The sequence below is a fragment of the Schistocerca americana genome, chromosome 2 (genome assembly GCF_021461395.2).
Source record: "Schistocerca americana isolate TAMUIC-IGC-003095 chromosome 2, iqSchAmer2.1, whole genome shotgun sequence".
Lineage (NCBI taxonomy): Eukaryota > Metazoa > Arthropoda > Insecta > Orthoptera > Acrididae > Schistocerca > Schistocerca americana.
In genome coordinates, this window is record NC_060120.1 from 129,862,114 (window position 1) to 129,880,329 (window position 18,216).

Consider the following 18,216-nt stretch of genomic DNA (forward strand, 5'->3'; position numbering starts at 1 on the left):
CAAAGGAGGCAGGATGTAGCAAAAACCTCATTCTGTGGGCATCACCTGAAGATAATTGCAAGGTACACTGTTGAAATATCCTGGTACAAAGACAACTGCACCATTCTGGACACTCGAGAACAGTGCAAACAGTTGATTCACTGGGAAGCTTGTTGTTGTTATTGTTTTTGTTGTTGTTATCTTCAGCCCAAAGACTGGTTTCATGCAGCTCTCCATGCTGCTCTATCCTGTGCAAGCCTTTTCATCTCCAAATAACTACTGCAACCTACATCCTTCTGAATCAGCTTACTGTATTCATCTCTTGGTCTCCCTCTACAATTTTTACCCTCCATACTTCCCTCCAGTACTAAATTGGTGGTCCCTTGATGCTTCAGAACGTGTCATACCAACCTATCCCTTCTTCTAGTCAAGTTGTGCTCCAAATTCCTCTTCTCCCCAATTCTGTTCAGTACCTCCTTATTAGATTCATGATCTACCCATCTAATCTTCAGCATTCTTCTGTAGCACCACATTTTGAAAGCTTCTATTCTCTTCTTGTCTACACTGCCTATTGTCCATGTTTCACTTCCATACATGGCTACTCTCCACTTTCAGAAAAGACTTCCTGACACACAAATCTATACTCAATGTTAACAAATTTCTCTTCTTCAGAAATGCTTTCCTTGCCATAGCCAGTCTACATTTTATATCCTCTCTACTTCAACCATCATCAGTTATTTGGCTCCCCAAATAGGGAAACTCATTTACTACTTCAAGTGTCTCATTTCCTAATCTAATACCCTCAGCATCACCAGATTTAATTTGACTACATTCCATTATCTTCATTTTGCTTTTGTTGATGTTCATCTTACATTCTCCTTTCAAGACACTATCTATTCCATTCCACTGCTCGTCCAGGTCCTTTGCTATCTCTTACAGAATTACAATGTTGTTGGCAAACTTCAAAATTTTTATTTCTTCTCCATGGACTTTAACTCCTATTCCAAATTTTTCCTTTGTTTCCTTTACAGCTTGCTCAATATAGAGATTGAATAACATTGGAGACAAGTTACAATCCTGCCTCACTCTGTTCTCAATCATTGCTTCCATTTCATGCCCCTCAACTCTTACAACTGCCATCTGATTTTTGTAAAAATTGTAAATAGCCTTTTGCTCACTGTATTTTACACATGCCATCTTTAGAATTTGAAAGAGACTATTCCAGTCAACATTATCAAAAGCGTTTTATAAGTCTACAAATGCTATAAACATAGGTTTGCCTTTCCTTAACCTAGCTTCTAAGATAAGTTGAAGGGTCAGCATTGCCTCAAGTGTTCCAACATTTATGCAGAATCCAAACTGATCTTCCCCGAGGTCAGCTTCTACTAGATTTTCATTTGTTTGTAAAGAATTCATGTTAGTATTTTGGAACTGTGACTTATTAAACTGGTAGTTCAGTAACTTTCACACCTGTTAACACCTGCTTTCTCTGGGATTGGAATTATCATATTCTTCTTGAAGTCTTGCCTGTCTCATAAATCTTGCTCACCAAATGGAAGAGTTTTGTCATGGCTGGCTCTCCCAAGGCTATCAGTAGTTCTAGGCGAATGTTGTCTACTCCTGAGGCCTTATTTTGAGTTAAATCTTTCAGTGCTCTGTCAAATTCTTCACTCAGTATCATACATCCCATTTCATCTTCATTTATGTTCTCTTCCATTTCCACAATATTGCTTGCTAGTACATTGCCCTTGTGTAGATATCTATGTACTCCATCCACCTTTCTGCTTTCCCTTCTTTGCTTAGGACTGGTTTTCCATCTGAGCTCTTGTTATTTGTGCAGATGGTTCTCTTTTCTCCAAAGGTCTCTTTAATTTTCATGAATGCAGTATCTATCTTACCCCTAGTGATATTTGCTTCTACATCCTACATTTGTCCTCTAGCCATCCCTGCTTAGCCATTTTGCTCTTCCTGTCGATCTCATTTTTGAGACATTTGTATTCCTTTCTGCCTGCATCATTTACTGAATTTTTATGCTTTCTTCTTTCATCAATTAAATTCAATGTCTGTTCTGTCACCCAAATATTTCTACTGACACTGGTCTTTTTACGTACTTGATCCTCTGCTGCTTTCACTATTTCATCTCCCAAAGCTATCCCATTCTTCTTCTTCTGTATTTCTTTCCCCCATTCTTGTCAGTTGTTCCCTAGTGCTCTCTCTGAAACTCTCTACAACATCTGGTTCTTTCCATTTATATCCTTAAATTTCTTCCTTCCTGCAGTTTCTTCAGTTTTAATCTACAGTTCATAACCAATAAATTGTGGTCAGAGTCCACATCTGCCCCTGGAAGTGTCTTACAATTTAAAACTTGGTTGCTAAATCTCTGTCTTACCATTATATAATCTATCTGAAACCTTCCAGTGTCTCCACACCTCCTCCCCAAATACAACCTTCTTTCATGATTCTTAAACCAAGTATTATCTATGATTAACTTATGCTTCATGCAAAATTCTGCCAGGTGGCTTCCTCTTTCATTCCTTACCCCCAGTCCATATTCCCCTATTGCTTTCCCTTCTCTTCTTTTTCCTTCAATTGAATTCCAGTCCTCCATGACTGTTACGTTTTTGCCTCCCTTAACTATCTGAATAGCTTCTTTTATTGCACCTTACATTTCTTCAATCTCTTCATCATCTGCGGAGATAGCTGGCATATAAACTTGTACTATTGTGGTAGGTGTGGGCTTCATGTCTAACTTAGCTACAATAATGCCTTCACTACGCTGTTCATTGCAGCTTATCCACGGTCCTATTTGTTTATTTATTGTTAAACCTACTCATGCATTACCATTATTTGATTTTGTATTTATAACTCTGTATTCACCTGACCAGAAGTCGTGTTCCTCCTGCCACCGAACTTCACTAATTCCCATTATATCTAACTTTAACCTATCCATTTCAGTTTTTAAATTTTCTAACCTACATGCTCAGTTAAGGGGTCTGACATTCTGTGCTCTGATCCGTAGAATGCCAGTTTTGTTTCTCCTGATAACAACGTCTTGCTGAGTAATCCCTGCCCAGAGATCTGAATGGGGGACTATTTTACCTCTGGAATATTTTACCCAAGACAACACCTTCATCGTGTAACCCTAGAGTAAAGCTGCATGCCCATGGGGAAAATTATGGCTGTAGTTTCTCCTTGCTTTCAGCCGTTCACATTACCAATGCAGCAACGCCATTTTGGTTATGTTACAAGGCCAGATCTGTGAATCATCCAGACTGTTGCCCCTGCAACTACTTAAAATGATGCTGCCCCTCTTCAGGAACCACATGTTTGTCTTGCCTCTCAACAGATACCCCTCCATTGTGTTGTGATTGCACCTATGGTATAGCTATTTGTGTGGCTGAGGCACAAAAGCTTCACCACCAACATCAAGGTCCATGGTTCATGGGGGGCACAAGATCATGTATTATAAAAGTACTGAATTTCAAAAATTGGAAAGTCCAGGTTGAAATATCAGCAACTATGGTAATGATAGATTGCTCCTCACCATAAAGACAACATATTGAGTTGCAGACAGGCACAATGAAATGACTGTTACACATTAAGCTTTTTCTCAGATCCTTCATCATAAAAGAAAAACACATGCATTCACACAAGCAAGCACACCTCACACACACATGACCGCTATCTCTGCATGCTCAGGCCAGACTGAAACTGGAAAGTGTTGAACGGTAGCAACACTCTATAGTGGAGTGGAGAAGGGGAGAGATAGTGGGGAAAAAATGGGGGGGGGGGGCGAGAAAACAGTGTGCCTGGCAGAACGTGCAGACAGGCCTATGTAGTGCAGCATCAGGAGACTGGGTGAACAAAAACGGAGTGGAAAGAAGAGGAACAGAGAAGAGGAAAAGACTGGCGGTTGCATTGGCAGAGAGCAGTGCACACTAAGATTGGGGTCATGAGTTGGAAAGAGGTGATAGGAAAGAGAGGGTGGAATGTAATGGGTGAAGTGTGTGGGGACAGCAGATTACTGTCAGTTGAAGCTGGGAAAATTTCAGGAATGGAGCATGTGTTGTAAGGATAACTCCCAACTGCACAGTTCAGAAAATCTAGTGGTAGAGGGAAGATCCAGATGGCCTGTGTTGTGAAGCAGCCTTTGAAATCAAGCCTGTTGTGTTCACCTGCAAGTTGTGCAGGCCCACTTTGCTCTTGGTCACAGTTTGGCAGTGGCCATTCATCTGAGTGGATAGCTGGTTGGTAGTCATACCAATATAAAAAGCTGAGCAATGATTGCAGCAGATCTGGTACATAACATGTTACTTTCACTGGTGGCCTGGTCTCTGATCAGGTAGGATAAGTCTATGACAGGACTGCTGGATGGGTGAATTGGGCAGGTCTCGCATCTGCGTCTTCCACAGGGATTTGATACCTGAGGCACGGGGTCTGGATTGGAAGTAGCATTGCTCCTGAAATCATCCCGGCCGCACCCTATGGCTACCTACTGACCTGCACCCTCTGCCCAACAGTTTCCACCCCCTCTGTCCTGTCACCTCCTCCCAACTCATGCCCCCACCCTCATTGTGCCCTCTTCTAACCCACCCACCAACCTTTTCCCTTCTCTGCTCCTCTGCTTTCTGCATACTCCTCCCCACCCCCCACCCCCTTCCCACCCACCCACCTGCACACACATGCACACATCGTGCTGTAGAGACAGCCCTGTTTCCTATTTCCCCGCCCATACCCTGCTATCAGTTCTTCTTCTCCACTTCACTATGGATTATTGTTCCCATTCAATGCATTCCAGTTTCAGTCTGGTCTGAGAAGCCAGAGGTAGCAGTCATGTGTATGTAAGCTGCGCTTTCTCCTGTGAATTAATGCATGTTTTTATTTTCTAGTGAAGACTTTGGCCAAAAGCTTAATGTTTCTTTACTGGATATCAGTGACATAAGTCTTCTCAGTGCTGTAACTTCCCTCACACATTAATTACAGAAAAATGGTTGTCATTTCCTTTTTAACATGCCGTATCATGCTTCTCTGCACCTATAATAGTTTATGCTGCAGGTGTGCTAGCATGAACAATATTAATGTAGTCTTCATGTGCTGATGGCAGAACAGACACCACACACGCCTCATTTGAATCTTGAAAGTAGCACGTGACTGCCACTGCTGCACTGCCCAGCCGTGCTGTGTACACAGGCCACTGACATGTCCATGACTACTTGTCAGAGACACATTCACCTACATCTGTGCTACTGCTTATGCAAATCAAACACCGCTTGCAATCAAAATAATCACTCATCATTGAATTTGGTATGTCATATTGTACAGGTATTTCCATTGTACCATATCTTAGGTTTTATTTCCATTCCATTCACATTTGAAACAAAGAAAAATGGTTTATAAACTTTTCTGTGCACGCTGTAATTAACCTATCACACGTTTGTGGTTCCTATAGGAGTGTTGTAGTGGGGAGGGGGGGGGGGGGGAGGTGGAGGTGGAGGTGTTGTACTCCTGGATTACTCATTGAACACTGGTTCTTGAAACTTAGTTGGCATGCTTCACGGAATAATTGACATGTGTGTTCAAGGATATGCCAGTTCAGGTATTTTCAGCATTTCCATGATGCTCTAATGCAAAATGAACAAATATGTGACTATTTGTACTAACCTTCTGTGTAAACATTCATTATCCTGTATTAGTCCTAATTGGTAGAGTCCTACACACTCAAAGAATATTCTAGGAGAGATCACACTACTTTTGTGTTAGAAATAGCCTTCGTAGATGAACTACATTTTCACAGTGTTCTATCAGTGATCCAAAGTGTGGCACTTTTTTTTTTTTACCAATGATTGAACCTATATAATCATTCTACTTCTTACTCCCACAAATTGTTACACTCCCGTATTTGAGTGAGTTGTTTGATACCAATTGGGACTCATCACTTTTGTAGTCATAGGTTGCTACATTTTTGCGCTTTGAGAAGTGTAATTTGTTTTTCATTTCTGAACGTTTGCAGCAAGTTTGTACCACATTGAAATATTGTCAAGCTCTGGCTGGATATATGTGCAGTTTTTATCAAATAGTACTTCATTATGTAAAGTTGTTCCACAATTCTTATAACAGGCTTCTAGGGGTTGCAGAGGGGACTTAGTATGTAAAGTTTCGACAAGGAACCCATGTCTGGAAATATACCATTCAGGTGTAAAATAAATCTGAAGATAGAATAATTTCCATATTTCCCATTTTGCAGTTCACACAGTGGAGACAGTGAACTCTTACCTGTGTGTTCTACAGGAGCCCATAGTATGGCCGTGTACCAAATACTTGTTGTCAGGTGTTCTTCTACATGGTGAAAGACATCTTCTTCGAAGCTGAGAGTGTGGCACATCTATGGAGCACCACAATCAACCCCTCTAGTTGTGATTATCCCAGTTTCTTGCAGCCACTGTTGTAAATGGATGAGAATTACTTGTGATCTCATGTTTACAATAGGGAATGATGATGGTGCCCTCTTCTCAGTTTATGTACATACCATGTACATTCATTGAAAATTTGAGGTGTGTAATACCAAAAGATAGAAAAGCATTCCTTTACATTGAAACATTTTCATTTTGAGAAATGAGTGTTGAAAGTTTCTGCCATTGTCAGTACTTATCACAGACAAAATACCATACAGAGATGTGTGCCCTTGTTTCATTCGGGTCCCATCCACAGACACACTGATGTCTATTATGATTTTGTGGCCATCTTCATCTCCAATTCCTTATTAATAATTACTTCTTTGACAGCTCTTAATGATGATCCGTTAAGCTGTGCTAGTGATGTGTTTTTAAATATGATTGTTCAAACTGTCTAGTGTTGCAAATGGTGGAGGCATGTTCATAATACCAAACAACATTTCTTTCTGTATACAAATCTCAAAGTGATAAAAAATTCTACAGGAACACTCTTGGATGTCTACTTGGAACAAATACGGTAAAATCTTCTTTTTACACTTCTCAGCAGACTGCCCCAAAAGTGTAAAATGCAGGAAAGTGTAAAATACAGGAAAGCATAGGAAACACAATAAGATGTAGATATTGCCTGTTGTTCTGTGTGTACAAAGACTGACAACTATAGTGTTTTAACCAATATTGTGTTACATGTTTCATTTACCATAATTTTATAATGATTATCAATAATAAGTCTCACACTAGAACATGAATATCTTTTTAACATGGTTTCACAAAAGACTTTTTCTTCCTTGTTTTATTTACACCATTGAACGTGACCGGAATGAATAAGAAAACAAACATTTTTGCGTTTAGCACTCAGCCACTATGTTTCTGCTAATCATAAAGATAGTGGCTGAGTGCTGACACATACAAACACTTGCGCAGGTTTCGCTCATCATTCTGATTGTCCAATAGTGTAAATAAAACACGGAAACAGAAGTCTTTCAAGAAGCCATATTAAAAAGATAGTCATGTTCTAATGTGAGACTTATTATTGATAATCATTATAAAATTATGGTAAATAGAACTTGGATCACATATTGGTTAAAACACTAAAGTTGGCAGTCTTCAGAAAGAGAGAACAGTAGGCACGAAATCTACAGTTGTGGCTGACAAGGGATCACTTGGTTCAGGGACATCTTGGGTGAGAAAGAGGTCAGAAATTGTCATCATGTTCTGGGGCATCTTGAGGAGGAATGTTTACATCTGACAGGTCATACCAACCTAAGATTGTGCACCTAGTACGGATTATCGTATTTCACATGGAAGTAACAATGATTAATGAAAACCCATTAGAGAGACAGCCATCTTCAAAACCGGTGTGTAATACAACTCACTGAGCAGAAGGAAGGTTGCTACTAGAGTCACAATCATCATTAAAGCAGTGATTCAGCATACTTTTCCACCCTTCCAAGCTCTGCGAACCTGTAACACAGATGGCAGTGATCGAACTCACTGACAATGAAAATATTGCTTACCATGCTAACACTATGCTAGATGATCAATCACTATACTTATAGTCAGCATTTCTGCTTTGTTCTGAGGCTAGCTTTGAACAGGAATACAATACACTTTTTGCAGAAATCTGTTTGAAAATCAAAGTTAAATGTCATGATAATGTCAAAGAAAACTTCAAATGTGGGAAATGTTGTAACACATAATTATCAATGATGGGCGAGCATTGTATTAAGAGAACAGGACTTCTGTTTGACTCAATAAAAATTAACTTCAAAAGCAGGAAAATGCAAGATGCGGGAACGTAAGAATGGGGTTTTACAGTATAACCATAGTGTTCGTAGACGATGTTGAAGACACCTGCTATTTCCTACACACACTAAATTTCTGTACTTTTATTCTGTTTACACAAAGCATAAGAAAGATGATCTAAGTCCACAAGTATCTACATCATTGTTTGAAATTGTTTGCCACCATTGATATTGGCAGCCAGTATTTTCAAATCGCTTCCTATCTTCTGTGACAATGATGATAGCAGAGTTTCATTCAGACACTGAACTTATTTCTGTCATCGCTTTCAGTATACTTATTCCCATCAGATTTGTGCTTTATATTTTTGCTTTATTAAAGCTTTTTTAATGTGAACATAACTAACAAATATCATTTGCAACTGGAAGAATGCTTGGGTAACAACAGTCCAAGTCACATTACTGAATCCCAGTCAAAGTGGAGTGCAAAAAATGAAAATTAAAATATTCATCAACATCTTGGTATGAAATCAGAGAAGCAATGATAGAAAAGATGAAAGAACTAGAACATCAATGAAGAAGAAGCAAACATATGTGTTGGAATAAGATATGTGATGAAGCGATAGCGCATTGACTAACAGTTTGGAAAAAAAATGGAACTCTGACAAAATAGAGAGAGGCTGGAACACATTCATTGAGATCAGAAAACAGGTATCAAAAATTATTTGAAAATGGAAATGTAAATATAAGAAAAAGCAATTTGAGAACATAGATACAGTTTTCAGACAGAACAACACTAGGGATTTCTATAAAGTTTTCAAAGAAGAAATAACAGGCTACAAGCCAATGAGCCTATACTTCAAAGATTCAAAGGCAGACTGATTACCAACAGTAAAGACAACAATGAGTTACTAGCAAAATACCTAAAAAATCTTCTAAACTGCAAGGAACCAACATGATGACTAATTTTCGGACAGCCTCAAAAGAAAAAGCCACATGCAGAACCACCATCACTGTATCAAATTGAACAATACACTGGCCAGCTGAAAAACAGCAATGTGCCAGGTGAAAAAGGGATATTAGCTGAGGTGTGGAGGAAAGTGGGCAGCTGAAACTATTCGAGGGTATTAAAGATTGCTGGAAGACAGGAAGAATACCATATAACCGGAAACAAGCCATAAACCATCTGCTACTCAAGAAGGGTGACAGGACAGACACAAACAATTACTGAGACATATCTCTGCTTCCAGTCACCTACAGAATTATATCCAAAGCTCTACTGAGTAAAATAAAAGATCATGCAGAAGACACATTTGGTGAGTACCAAGCAGGGTTCAGAAAAATAGATCATGCCCAGAGCAAATTTTTAACTTGAAAGCTATTCTCAGGATCAGAACAATGTGGAACCTTAACACGGTTGTTACATTCATTGATTTCAAAAAAGCCTATGATTATGTAGACCGACAGACAAGCAAACAGAGAGCCAGTATTCCTAGCACTGGAAGAAAAGGGGGTCAACAAAACCACCAGACAGGTAGTTGAACAGACACTCAAAGACACAACTTCGAAAGTTAAATTTCTAGGAGAAGTTTCTGTATCCTTCAGAATTAGCAAAGATGTTTGGCAGGGCAATGGGCTCTCACTGATTCTTGTCAATCTGGTCTTAGACATGGTCATGATAGAGGGGGATAAAAAAACTACAAGAGAAAAACATTGAAGGAATCCATATAGGACAAGGAAGAGGAAGATCTGAGGTGATACATCTCACTTTTGTTGACAATATTGCAGTAATTTCTGAGAACAAACCAAATGCAAAGAAAGTGATATAAACACTTCACAGAACTGCAGTTAAAATTGGGCTACAAATATTGTCTGAGAAAATAGACTACATTCAACATAAACACAACAAAAAAAAGTACATACAAACACACATAGGAACATCAAAAGAGCTGATAAGTGTAAGTATTTGGGAGACTGCATACAATCAAATTGGTTAGATCATATCACAAGTAAAGGAAGATCAAAGAAAAAGGAATTAGCATACAAACTCACACAAACTGATATAATAAAAGTTCAGTATCATTCCAGGCAAAAATTAAACAGCACACAACAGTAATTAAACTGGAAGCATTTTATGGATCTGAATGCCCAACACTGAATGGAAGGGTAAACAAGAAGAACTGGAAAAGAAAGATAGAAGGAAAGGAAAATACTCAGAAAAATGTTAATACCACAAAAGAACAAAGATCTACACAGAAACATAGGAACAGTCACAGTCACAATAAGAGGAGATTAAAGTTTTATGGCCATATGTACAGAATGAATGACAATAGCCTAATGAAGAAAATTTTCAATTTCATTTTCAAATTAAAAAACACCTGGAAGAGACAAGAAAGGACTTGAGCAAACTTAATGTCACAGAAGACACCTTACAGGACAGGGAATGTTTCAGGCTACTGATCAGTACTGCAAAATTTCCTGTCTAATAACAAAATTCACAACCTAGGCGGGCGATGTCAAACAAACAGAAGCTGGCCATCGGCAAACACACGAAGAAGCTCTTAGAAGATAAGAAGAAGAAAATTGTCCTTTTGTCTTAGGTTCTGAATGGTCTACAATTGGCCAAATTCATTAAGGAACAAAAAGTAGTCTGTCGCCTATAGAAGTCTTTGCATAAAGCTGAAATCAAAGATAAAACTTACTGCTTTTGTAATTCCACAGACTGTAAACAAAGTCATTGGTGTCCAGCAAAAGTGTATGCGACACACAACTTGCAGGCTCTCAGATTTTATTAGTCTTAACTCGTTTCTAATATTATTTGAGATGTGAAACTATCAGAGAATATTCTATAGATACTAAGGGTAGCAGTTTTCAAAAAGAGATTTTTTTTTTTGCCATTTTCACTTATGTCCCCCCACCCCAAGATCTACCACTAAAAGAAGTGTAACAAGGAAAACAATTAATTTTTGACAAAATAATTTAATTGGAGAGATAAAAAATCTACTCACCAAGCGGCAGCAGAACACAAATGTAAAAGGAGGTTATAATTAGGCAAGCTTTCAGGGCCAGTAGCTCCGTGTCAAAAGTTCCGTCCTATCCAGCCTTGGCATTCAAGGCAAACATATTTGTTCGTATGTAGAATCTTTACAGCAATACACCATTATTCTCACCTCAGCCTTCATTGGACATAATAACCTCACCATCCTAGTTCAAAAGCAGATTTCCTGAACCATCCCATCCAATCCTGGCACTGCTCATCCCTCCAAAAAACAACTTCGGAGCACACCACTGATCACTCGTTCTGGAATGTGTTAATCAGCTACTTTGAAAAGACCATCACTTCCTAAAATCATCTGAGATTTTGCCCACCATACCTAGTATAGCTTTTTGTCGCCCTTCCAATCTCCGCAATATTCTTGTCAGACCATATACTCCTTCTGCACCCATCTCCCTACCGTATGGCTCCTACCCCTGTGACTTTCTCCACTGCAGGACTTGGCCTATCCATCCTCCTACTACCACCTATACCAGCCCTGTAACTGGCAAAACATATACTATAAAGGGAGAGCCACCTGTGAAACAACACTTCATATACCAACTGTTACATATACGCTGTTTGGCCTTTTACATCGGCATGACTACCACCAAATTATTAGGATGAATGGGCATAGGCAGAGGATGTATACTGGAAAAATACAATATCCTGTTACAGAGCATGCTCTACAACATGTCAGTCATGACCTTGGTGCCTGTTTTACCATACACATCATCTAGATTCTTCCCTCAGACGTCAGTTTCTCAGAACTCCACAGGTGTGAGCTATCGTTACATCCTTAGTGTATGTTACTTTCTTCCATCTCAGCATTTCTTCACAGTAACTACTCTTTTCTTCACTCCATTTTAGTTTTCTAATATATTACCCATCTATTTTTCACTGCCCCCTCTGACCTCTGTTACATACTATGTACTTAGCTTTTCACTCTTATAACCCATGCATGATGTTTAATCAGTAATCTCCAATGCAGTCCCCATCTACATCTACATCTACATCTACATCCATACTCCGCAAGCCACCTGACGGTGTGTGGCGGAGGGTACCCTGAGTACCTCTATCGGTTCTCCCTTCTATTCCAGTCTCGTATTGTTTGTGGAAATGTCTGTATGCTTCTGTGTGGGCTCTAATCTTTCTGATTTTATCCTCATGGTCTCTTCGCGAGATATACGTAGGAGGGAGCAATATACTGCTGGACTCTTCGGTGAAGGTATGTTCTCGAAACTTTAACAAAAGCCCGTACCGAGCTACTGAGCGTCTCTCCTGCAGAGTCTTCCACTGAAGTTTATCTATCATCTCCGTAACGCTTTCGCAATTACTAAATGATCCTGTAACGAAGCGCGCTGCTCTCCATTGGATCTTCTCTATCTCTTCTATCAACCCTATCTGGTACGGATCCCACACCGCTGAGCAGTATTCAAGCAGTGGGTGAACAAGCATACTGTAACCTACTTCCTTTGTTTTCTGATTTCATTTCCTTAGGATTCTTCAAATGAATCTCAGTCTGGCATCTGCTTTACCGACAATCAACTTTATATGATCATTCCATTTTAAATCACTCCTAATGCGTACTCCCAGATAATTTATGGAATTAACTGCTTCCAGTTGCTGACCTGCTATTTTGTAGCTAAATGATAAGGGATCTATCTTTCTATGTATTCGCAGCACATTACACTTGTCTACATTGAGATTCGATTGCCATTCCCTGCACCATGCGTCAATTCGCTGCAAATCCTCCTGCATTTCAGTACAATTTTCCATTGTTACAACCTCTCGATACACCACAGCATCATCTGCAAAAATCCTCAGTGAACTTCCGATGTCATCCACCAGGTCATTTATGTATATTGTGAACAGCAACGATCCCATGACACTCCCCTGTGGCACACCTGAAATCACTCTTACTTTGGAAGACTTCTCTCCATTGAGAATGACATGCTGCGTTCTGTTATCTAGGAACTCCTCAATCCAATCACACAATTGGTCTGATAGTCCATATGCTCTTACTTTGTTCATTAAACGACTGTGGGGAACTGTATTGAACGCCTTGCGGAAGTCAAGAAACACGGCATCTACCTGTGAACCCGTGTCTATGGCCCTCTGAGTCTTGTGGACGAATACCGCGAGCTGGGTTTCACACGACCGTCTTTTTCGAAACCCATGCTGATTCCTACAGAGTAGATTTCTAGTCTCCAGGAAAGTCATTATACTCGAATATAATATCAATCAGTCTTTCCTTCCCATCCCATCAGGCAAGTCTCCCATGACCCACAGTTATGAGTGTCTTTCCTGAAATCTCCCCTTTTCCTAGATCTCTCCAGTCCTTTTCCTTAACCCTCTTCCTTCCTCTTCAACCTTTCTGCCTGAAGAAGGAGCCACTGGCACCAAAAGCTCACCATACTATAACCTTCTTTTATGTGCGTGTTCTGCCACTGCTTGGTGAGTAGATTTTTTATCTATACAATTAAATTATTTTACTAAAGGAAGTGTGTAATATTGGACCCAAGGATATCACACCAGCACTTGTAAATAGCCCCTTCACTATTTGGAGAGAGTTTTGTCAAAATATTGACAGATTTGTGTTATAACATACCATTCTCTTCACAAACCAATTGCTTACTAAGAACAAACATCATTGTTACTGGTGTTCTGTTTAACAGGTAGTGAGTAGAGCAATTAAGAGCATTCAAATAAATAAATTGTGTTTAACTTGTCTTTGCATATATTATTTCATGTTTTTGGAGACTTTTTACAGTTCTTCATGTGTTCTTGAACTCTTTCAGTTCTTGTTCATTGAAGGACCTGATATTCCACTTTTGGGCGACAAACCATACAAGTTGAAAGAAACACTGAGAACTGTTTCACCATCAGGTGGTGTGATAACAACAACAAAAACAGTTTTCTCAAGACCAGATACACAAGGTATGTAGAATTTACATTAGTAATTTTATTAACTTTTGGCTGGTTCTGTCCCTAGTTTCAATCAAGTGGAATTTTAATTAGCTCTGACTCTAATCTTGATAAAGTAGTACAGAAAATGGATGTTTTGTACCAAGACAGCAATTACATAGCCCACACATTAGTTTAACAAGTACCTCACCTCCAGTGTCATAATTTGGAGCTATGATGTCATAGTTGAAGATACTTATTAACAACATCTTATCAAAATGCAGAAAGATGCACAATGAGTGCATGCAAAGTAAATTACAAGAGAACTGTGTAAAATGTAAAGTCCAGATATAGGAGCAATGATAAATACACTCCTGGAAATGGAAAAAAGAACACATTGACACCGGTGTGTCAGACCCACCATACTTGCTCCGGACACTGCGAGAGGGCTGTACAAGCAATGATCACACGCACGGCACAGCGGACACACCAGGAACCGCGGTGTTGGCCGTCGAATGGCGCTAGCTGCGCAGCATTTGTGCACCGCCGCCGTCAGTGTCAGCCAGTTTGCCGTGGCATACGGAGCTCCATCGCAGTCTTTAACACTGGTAGCATGCTGCGACAGCGTGGACGTGAACCGTATGTGCAGTTGACGGACTTTGAGCGAGGGCGTATAGTGGGCATGCGGGAGGCCGGGTGGACGTACCGCCGAATTGCTCAACACGTGGGGCGTGAGGTCTCCACAGTACATCGATGTTGTCGCCAGTGGTCGGCGGAAGGTGCACGTGCCCGTCGACCTGGGACCGGACCGCAGCGACGCACGGATGCACGCCAAGACCGTAGGATCCTACGCAGTGCCGTAGGGGACCGCACCTCCACTTCCCAGCAAATTAGGGACACTGTTGCTCCTGGGGTATCGGCGAGGACCATTCGCAACCGTCTCCATGAAGCTGGGCTACGGTCCCGCACACCGTTAGGCCGTCTTCCGCTCACGCCCCAACATCGTGCAGCCCGCCTCCAGTGGTGTCGCGACAGGCGTGAATGGAGGGACGAATGGAGACGTGTCGTCTTCAGCGATGAGAGTCGCTTCTGCCTTGGTGCCAATGATGGTCGTATGCGTGTTTGGCGCCGTGCAGGTGAGCGCCACAATCAGGACTGCATACGACCGAGGCACACAGGGCCAACACCCGGCATCATGGTGTGGGGAGCGATCTCCTACACTGGCCGTACACCACTGGTGATCGTCGAGGGGACACTGAATAGTGCACGGTACATCCAAACCGTCATCGAACCCATCGTTCTACCATTCCTAGACCGGCAAGGGAACTTGCTGTTCCAACAGGACAATGCACGTCCGCATGTATCCCATGCCACCCAACGTGCTCTAGAAGGTGTAAGTCAACTACCCTGGCCAGCAAGATCTCCGGATCTGTCCCCAATTGAGCATGTTTGGGACTGGATGAAGCGTCGTCTCACGCGGTCTGCACGTCCAGCACGAACGCTGGTCCAACTGAGGCGCCAGGTGGAAATGGCATGGCAAGCCGTTCCACAGGACTACATCCAGCATCTCTACGATCGTCTCCATGGGAGAATAGCAGCCTGCATTGCTGCGAAAGGTGGATATACACTGTACTAGTGCCGAAATTGTGCATGCTCTGTTGCCTGTGTCTATGTGCCTGTGGTTCTGTCAGTGTGATCATGTGATGTATCTGACCCCAGGAATGTGTCAATAAAGTTTCCCCTTCCTGGGACAATGAATTCACGGTGTTCTTATTTCAATTTCCAGGAGTGTATATGCTCCCTACCAGATATATATTTTTAAAAAACTTGATAGGTAGAGGGACACTCAAGGTCTATAATCTAGTTACCTTAATCAAAAATGAACTTCCGTTTCATGAGGTACAAAAACACTCTAGACATTTGGAATAGAGTGTATGACTTGAGGCATCTGACATGAAGTGTGGAACATGAGATGAGGTTGATACGCAACAAATAATGAGGAATACTATCTTTTATGAATTAGTGTTGCCTTCAATAATTATTTAGTAATGTTACAAGCATAGGTTGTAACATAAACTGATCAAAGATGGAAGGTTTGGTTGAGTGATATGTAGCTGAGATGTGGCAGTGTAGTGGCTGGGCCAGATAGGTAACAGAGAGGCATCCAGAGGTCAAAGGGGCTGGAACAAGCCATCCAGAGATCCAACGGGCTGGAACAAGCCAAGCAAGGAGTTGGGCAGGTATCTAGTGTGCCAGTAAGCGGAAGCCACCTAGGTTTCCCTGCAGGGGGACGAAGAGTAAAACTGAGCCACCACATGATTATGAATACTGTGCAATATGGTGAGATTGTGACCCAAAAACTAAAGCTAATATATTCACTGTAAACAGTAAAGCTACAGAAAATCTGATTACAGCATTGAGACTGCAATAAAGATAAGAGTTCAGTAAAATTAGTGCCAAATTTATATAACAAATAGAATTAAAGTTATTGATATTCATGTGTAAAATTGTTTATAACAAAAACAACAAATAAAACATATATGTTTTGTATGAATACGATACACTATTTTTCTAGTTATTGAAATCAGCTACAATATCAGCATATTAGACATACCAACAAACCAGCAATTTGTTATTAATAAAATACTGAATTGGTATTATTGAGTTCCAAAATAAAGAGTTCTGTGAAGCTACACAAGTAGGTTAGTCTATGCATGAATTATTTGTACTACTGTTTTTAATTGTTTATGTTTATTTTACAAGTAATTTGGGAATTAGTAGGTGTAAGGAAGTTATTTGAACAATATAGTGTGAAATCAGCAAGAGAGAATAAAGTAGCACATTTGACTAGCAATTGCCATTCCATTTATATGAATTGTGAAATGTAACTTAAAGTTGATTGTTTGGTGATATTTACCTGTAATGAAATTATATTCATGTGCGGTTGTTCAAAGATATAATGTATATAATTGGAATACTTATTGTCTTTTGGTCAGTGTTCTTGGTGAGGTAACGTGTTAAGATCTTGTGCAGCCTATGAGCTGTGTGTGTTAAGTGGTAGCTTAGTGTGCAGTTAATTTGGACGTAGTCATTTCATTGCAACTTCATTGTGTGCTAATATGGACTTAAGATACTGAACTTTGTTTTTGATGAATTAGTTATTGAGAGAGACTTGATGAATTGTTAAATGTGGGGAATTTTTCCAGTAAAACAATCTGGAGCACTTCATAATGCCATTGGTACAAGTTAAACATTACCTTTGTACACTCTGTTTGCACTGATAGCACTGCTATTTCAAATCTTATTTCTTTCAGTATGTGTAATATTATCCTGTATAAGGCCACCATTCAATAGGACTTGCTTCTCAGGCTAAATAAAATTGAGGGTCAGTCTTAGTATTGGTGTCTGGGTACATATTTGTTCTGAAGGACTATTCCTATTTCATCTCGTTTAATGTTGCACATTTATTGCTGATTTGCAATTTATTCCTTGGCTGTTTATTAGACTGGGCTTTCATGGTTTAAAAGAATTTCACTAGGGCGCAATGCCACAGTGCAAAACCAGGCACCATGGTCGGGATTCAAGCCATTAACTCAATATATGGTTGTGTGCTCATCGTCTTGTAGTTTGGCAGCAAGAAACTGATTTCATCAGATGATTAACTTCAGTTCATTTATTTGTTAAGATAAACAGCCTAATGTGTTATAAATTCTAACATTTATTTCAGAGTATCTTCAGTCTTAAAGAATACACATAGCAGACAGCATTTTAGAATAGTATTTCATCATAAGACCTGAAGTTTCCATCTTTTTTGCAGAGAACTTAACAAATGGTGGTGAAGCTGTCACTGATTCAGCTCTCAAAGAGCTGGAAATGAGAAATCGTACTGGTCCCACTCAAACAAGCAAAAGCACTTTAATAATACACAGTGTGCAGAGAGTAAGTAAAAAGGCAATGCTCACATATATACAGGAAAATTTGAAAATTGGTTTGACATGATTCAATTGCTAATCATCATATCTCTCTGAACCAAGTTTATAACAACAATATGGGAAGCATAGAGTGCTCCTCACCACATAGAGCAAGTGAGTAGAAAACACACACA

At 40.1% G+C, this 18,216-nt stretch overlaps 1 protein-coding gene across 5 annotated transcripts in view; it reads left to right on the forward strand.

Moving 5' to 3' along the window:
- LOC124596504 (phospholipid transfer protein C2CD2L) overlaps positions 1 to 18,216 on the forward strand; it is a 575,969-nt gene that overhangs the window by 459,993 nt on the left and 97,760 nt on the right. For all 5 annotated transcript variants that reach the window (XM_047135664.1, XM_047135662.1, XM_047135663.1 and 2 more), the window contains exons 8-9: positions 14,006 to 14,144; positions 17,929 to 18,050. In XM_047135664.1, the coding sequence (XP_046991620.1) occupies positions 14,006 to 14,144; positions 17,929 to 18,050 (261 nt within the window). The remainder of the gene's footprint in view (positions 1 to 14,005; positions 14,145 to 17,928; positions 18,051 to 18,216) is intronic.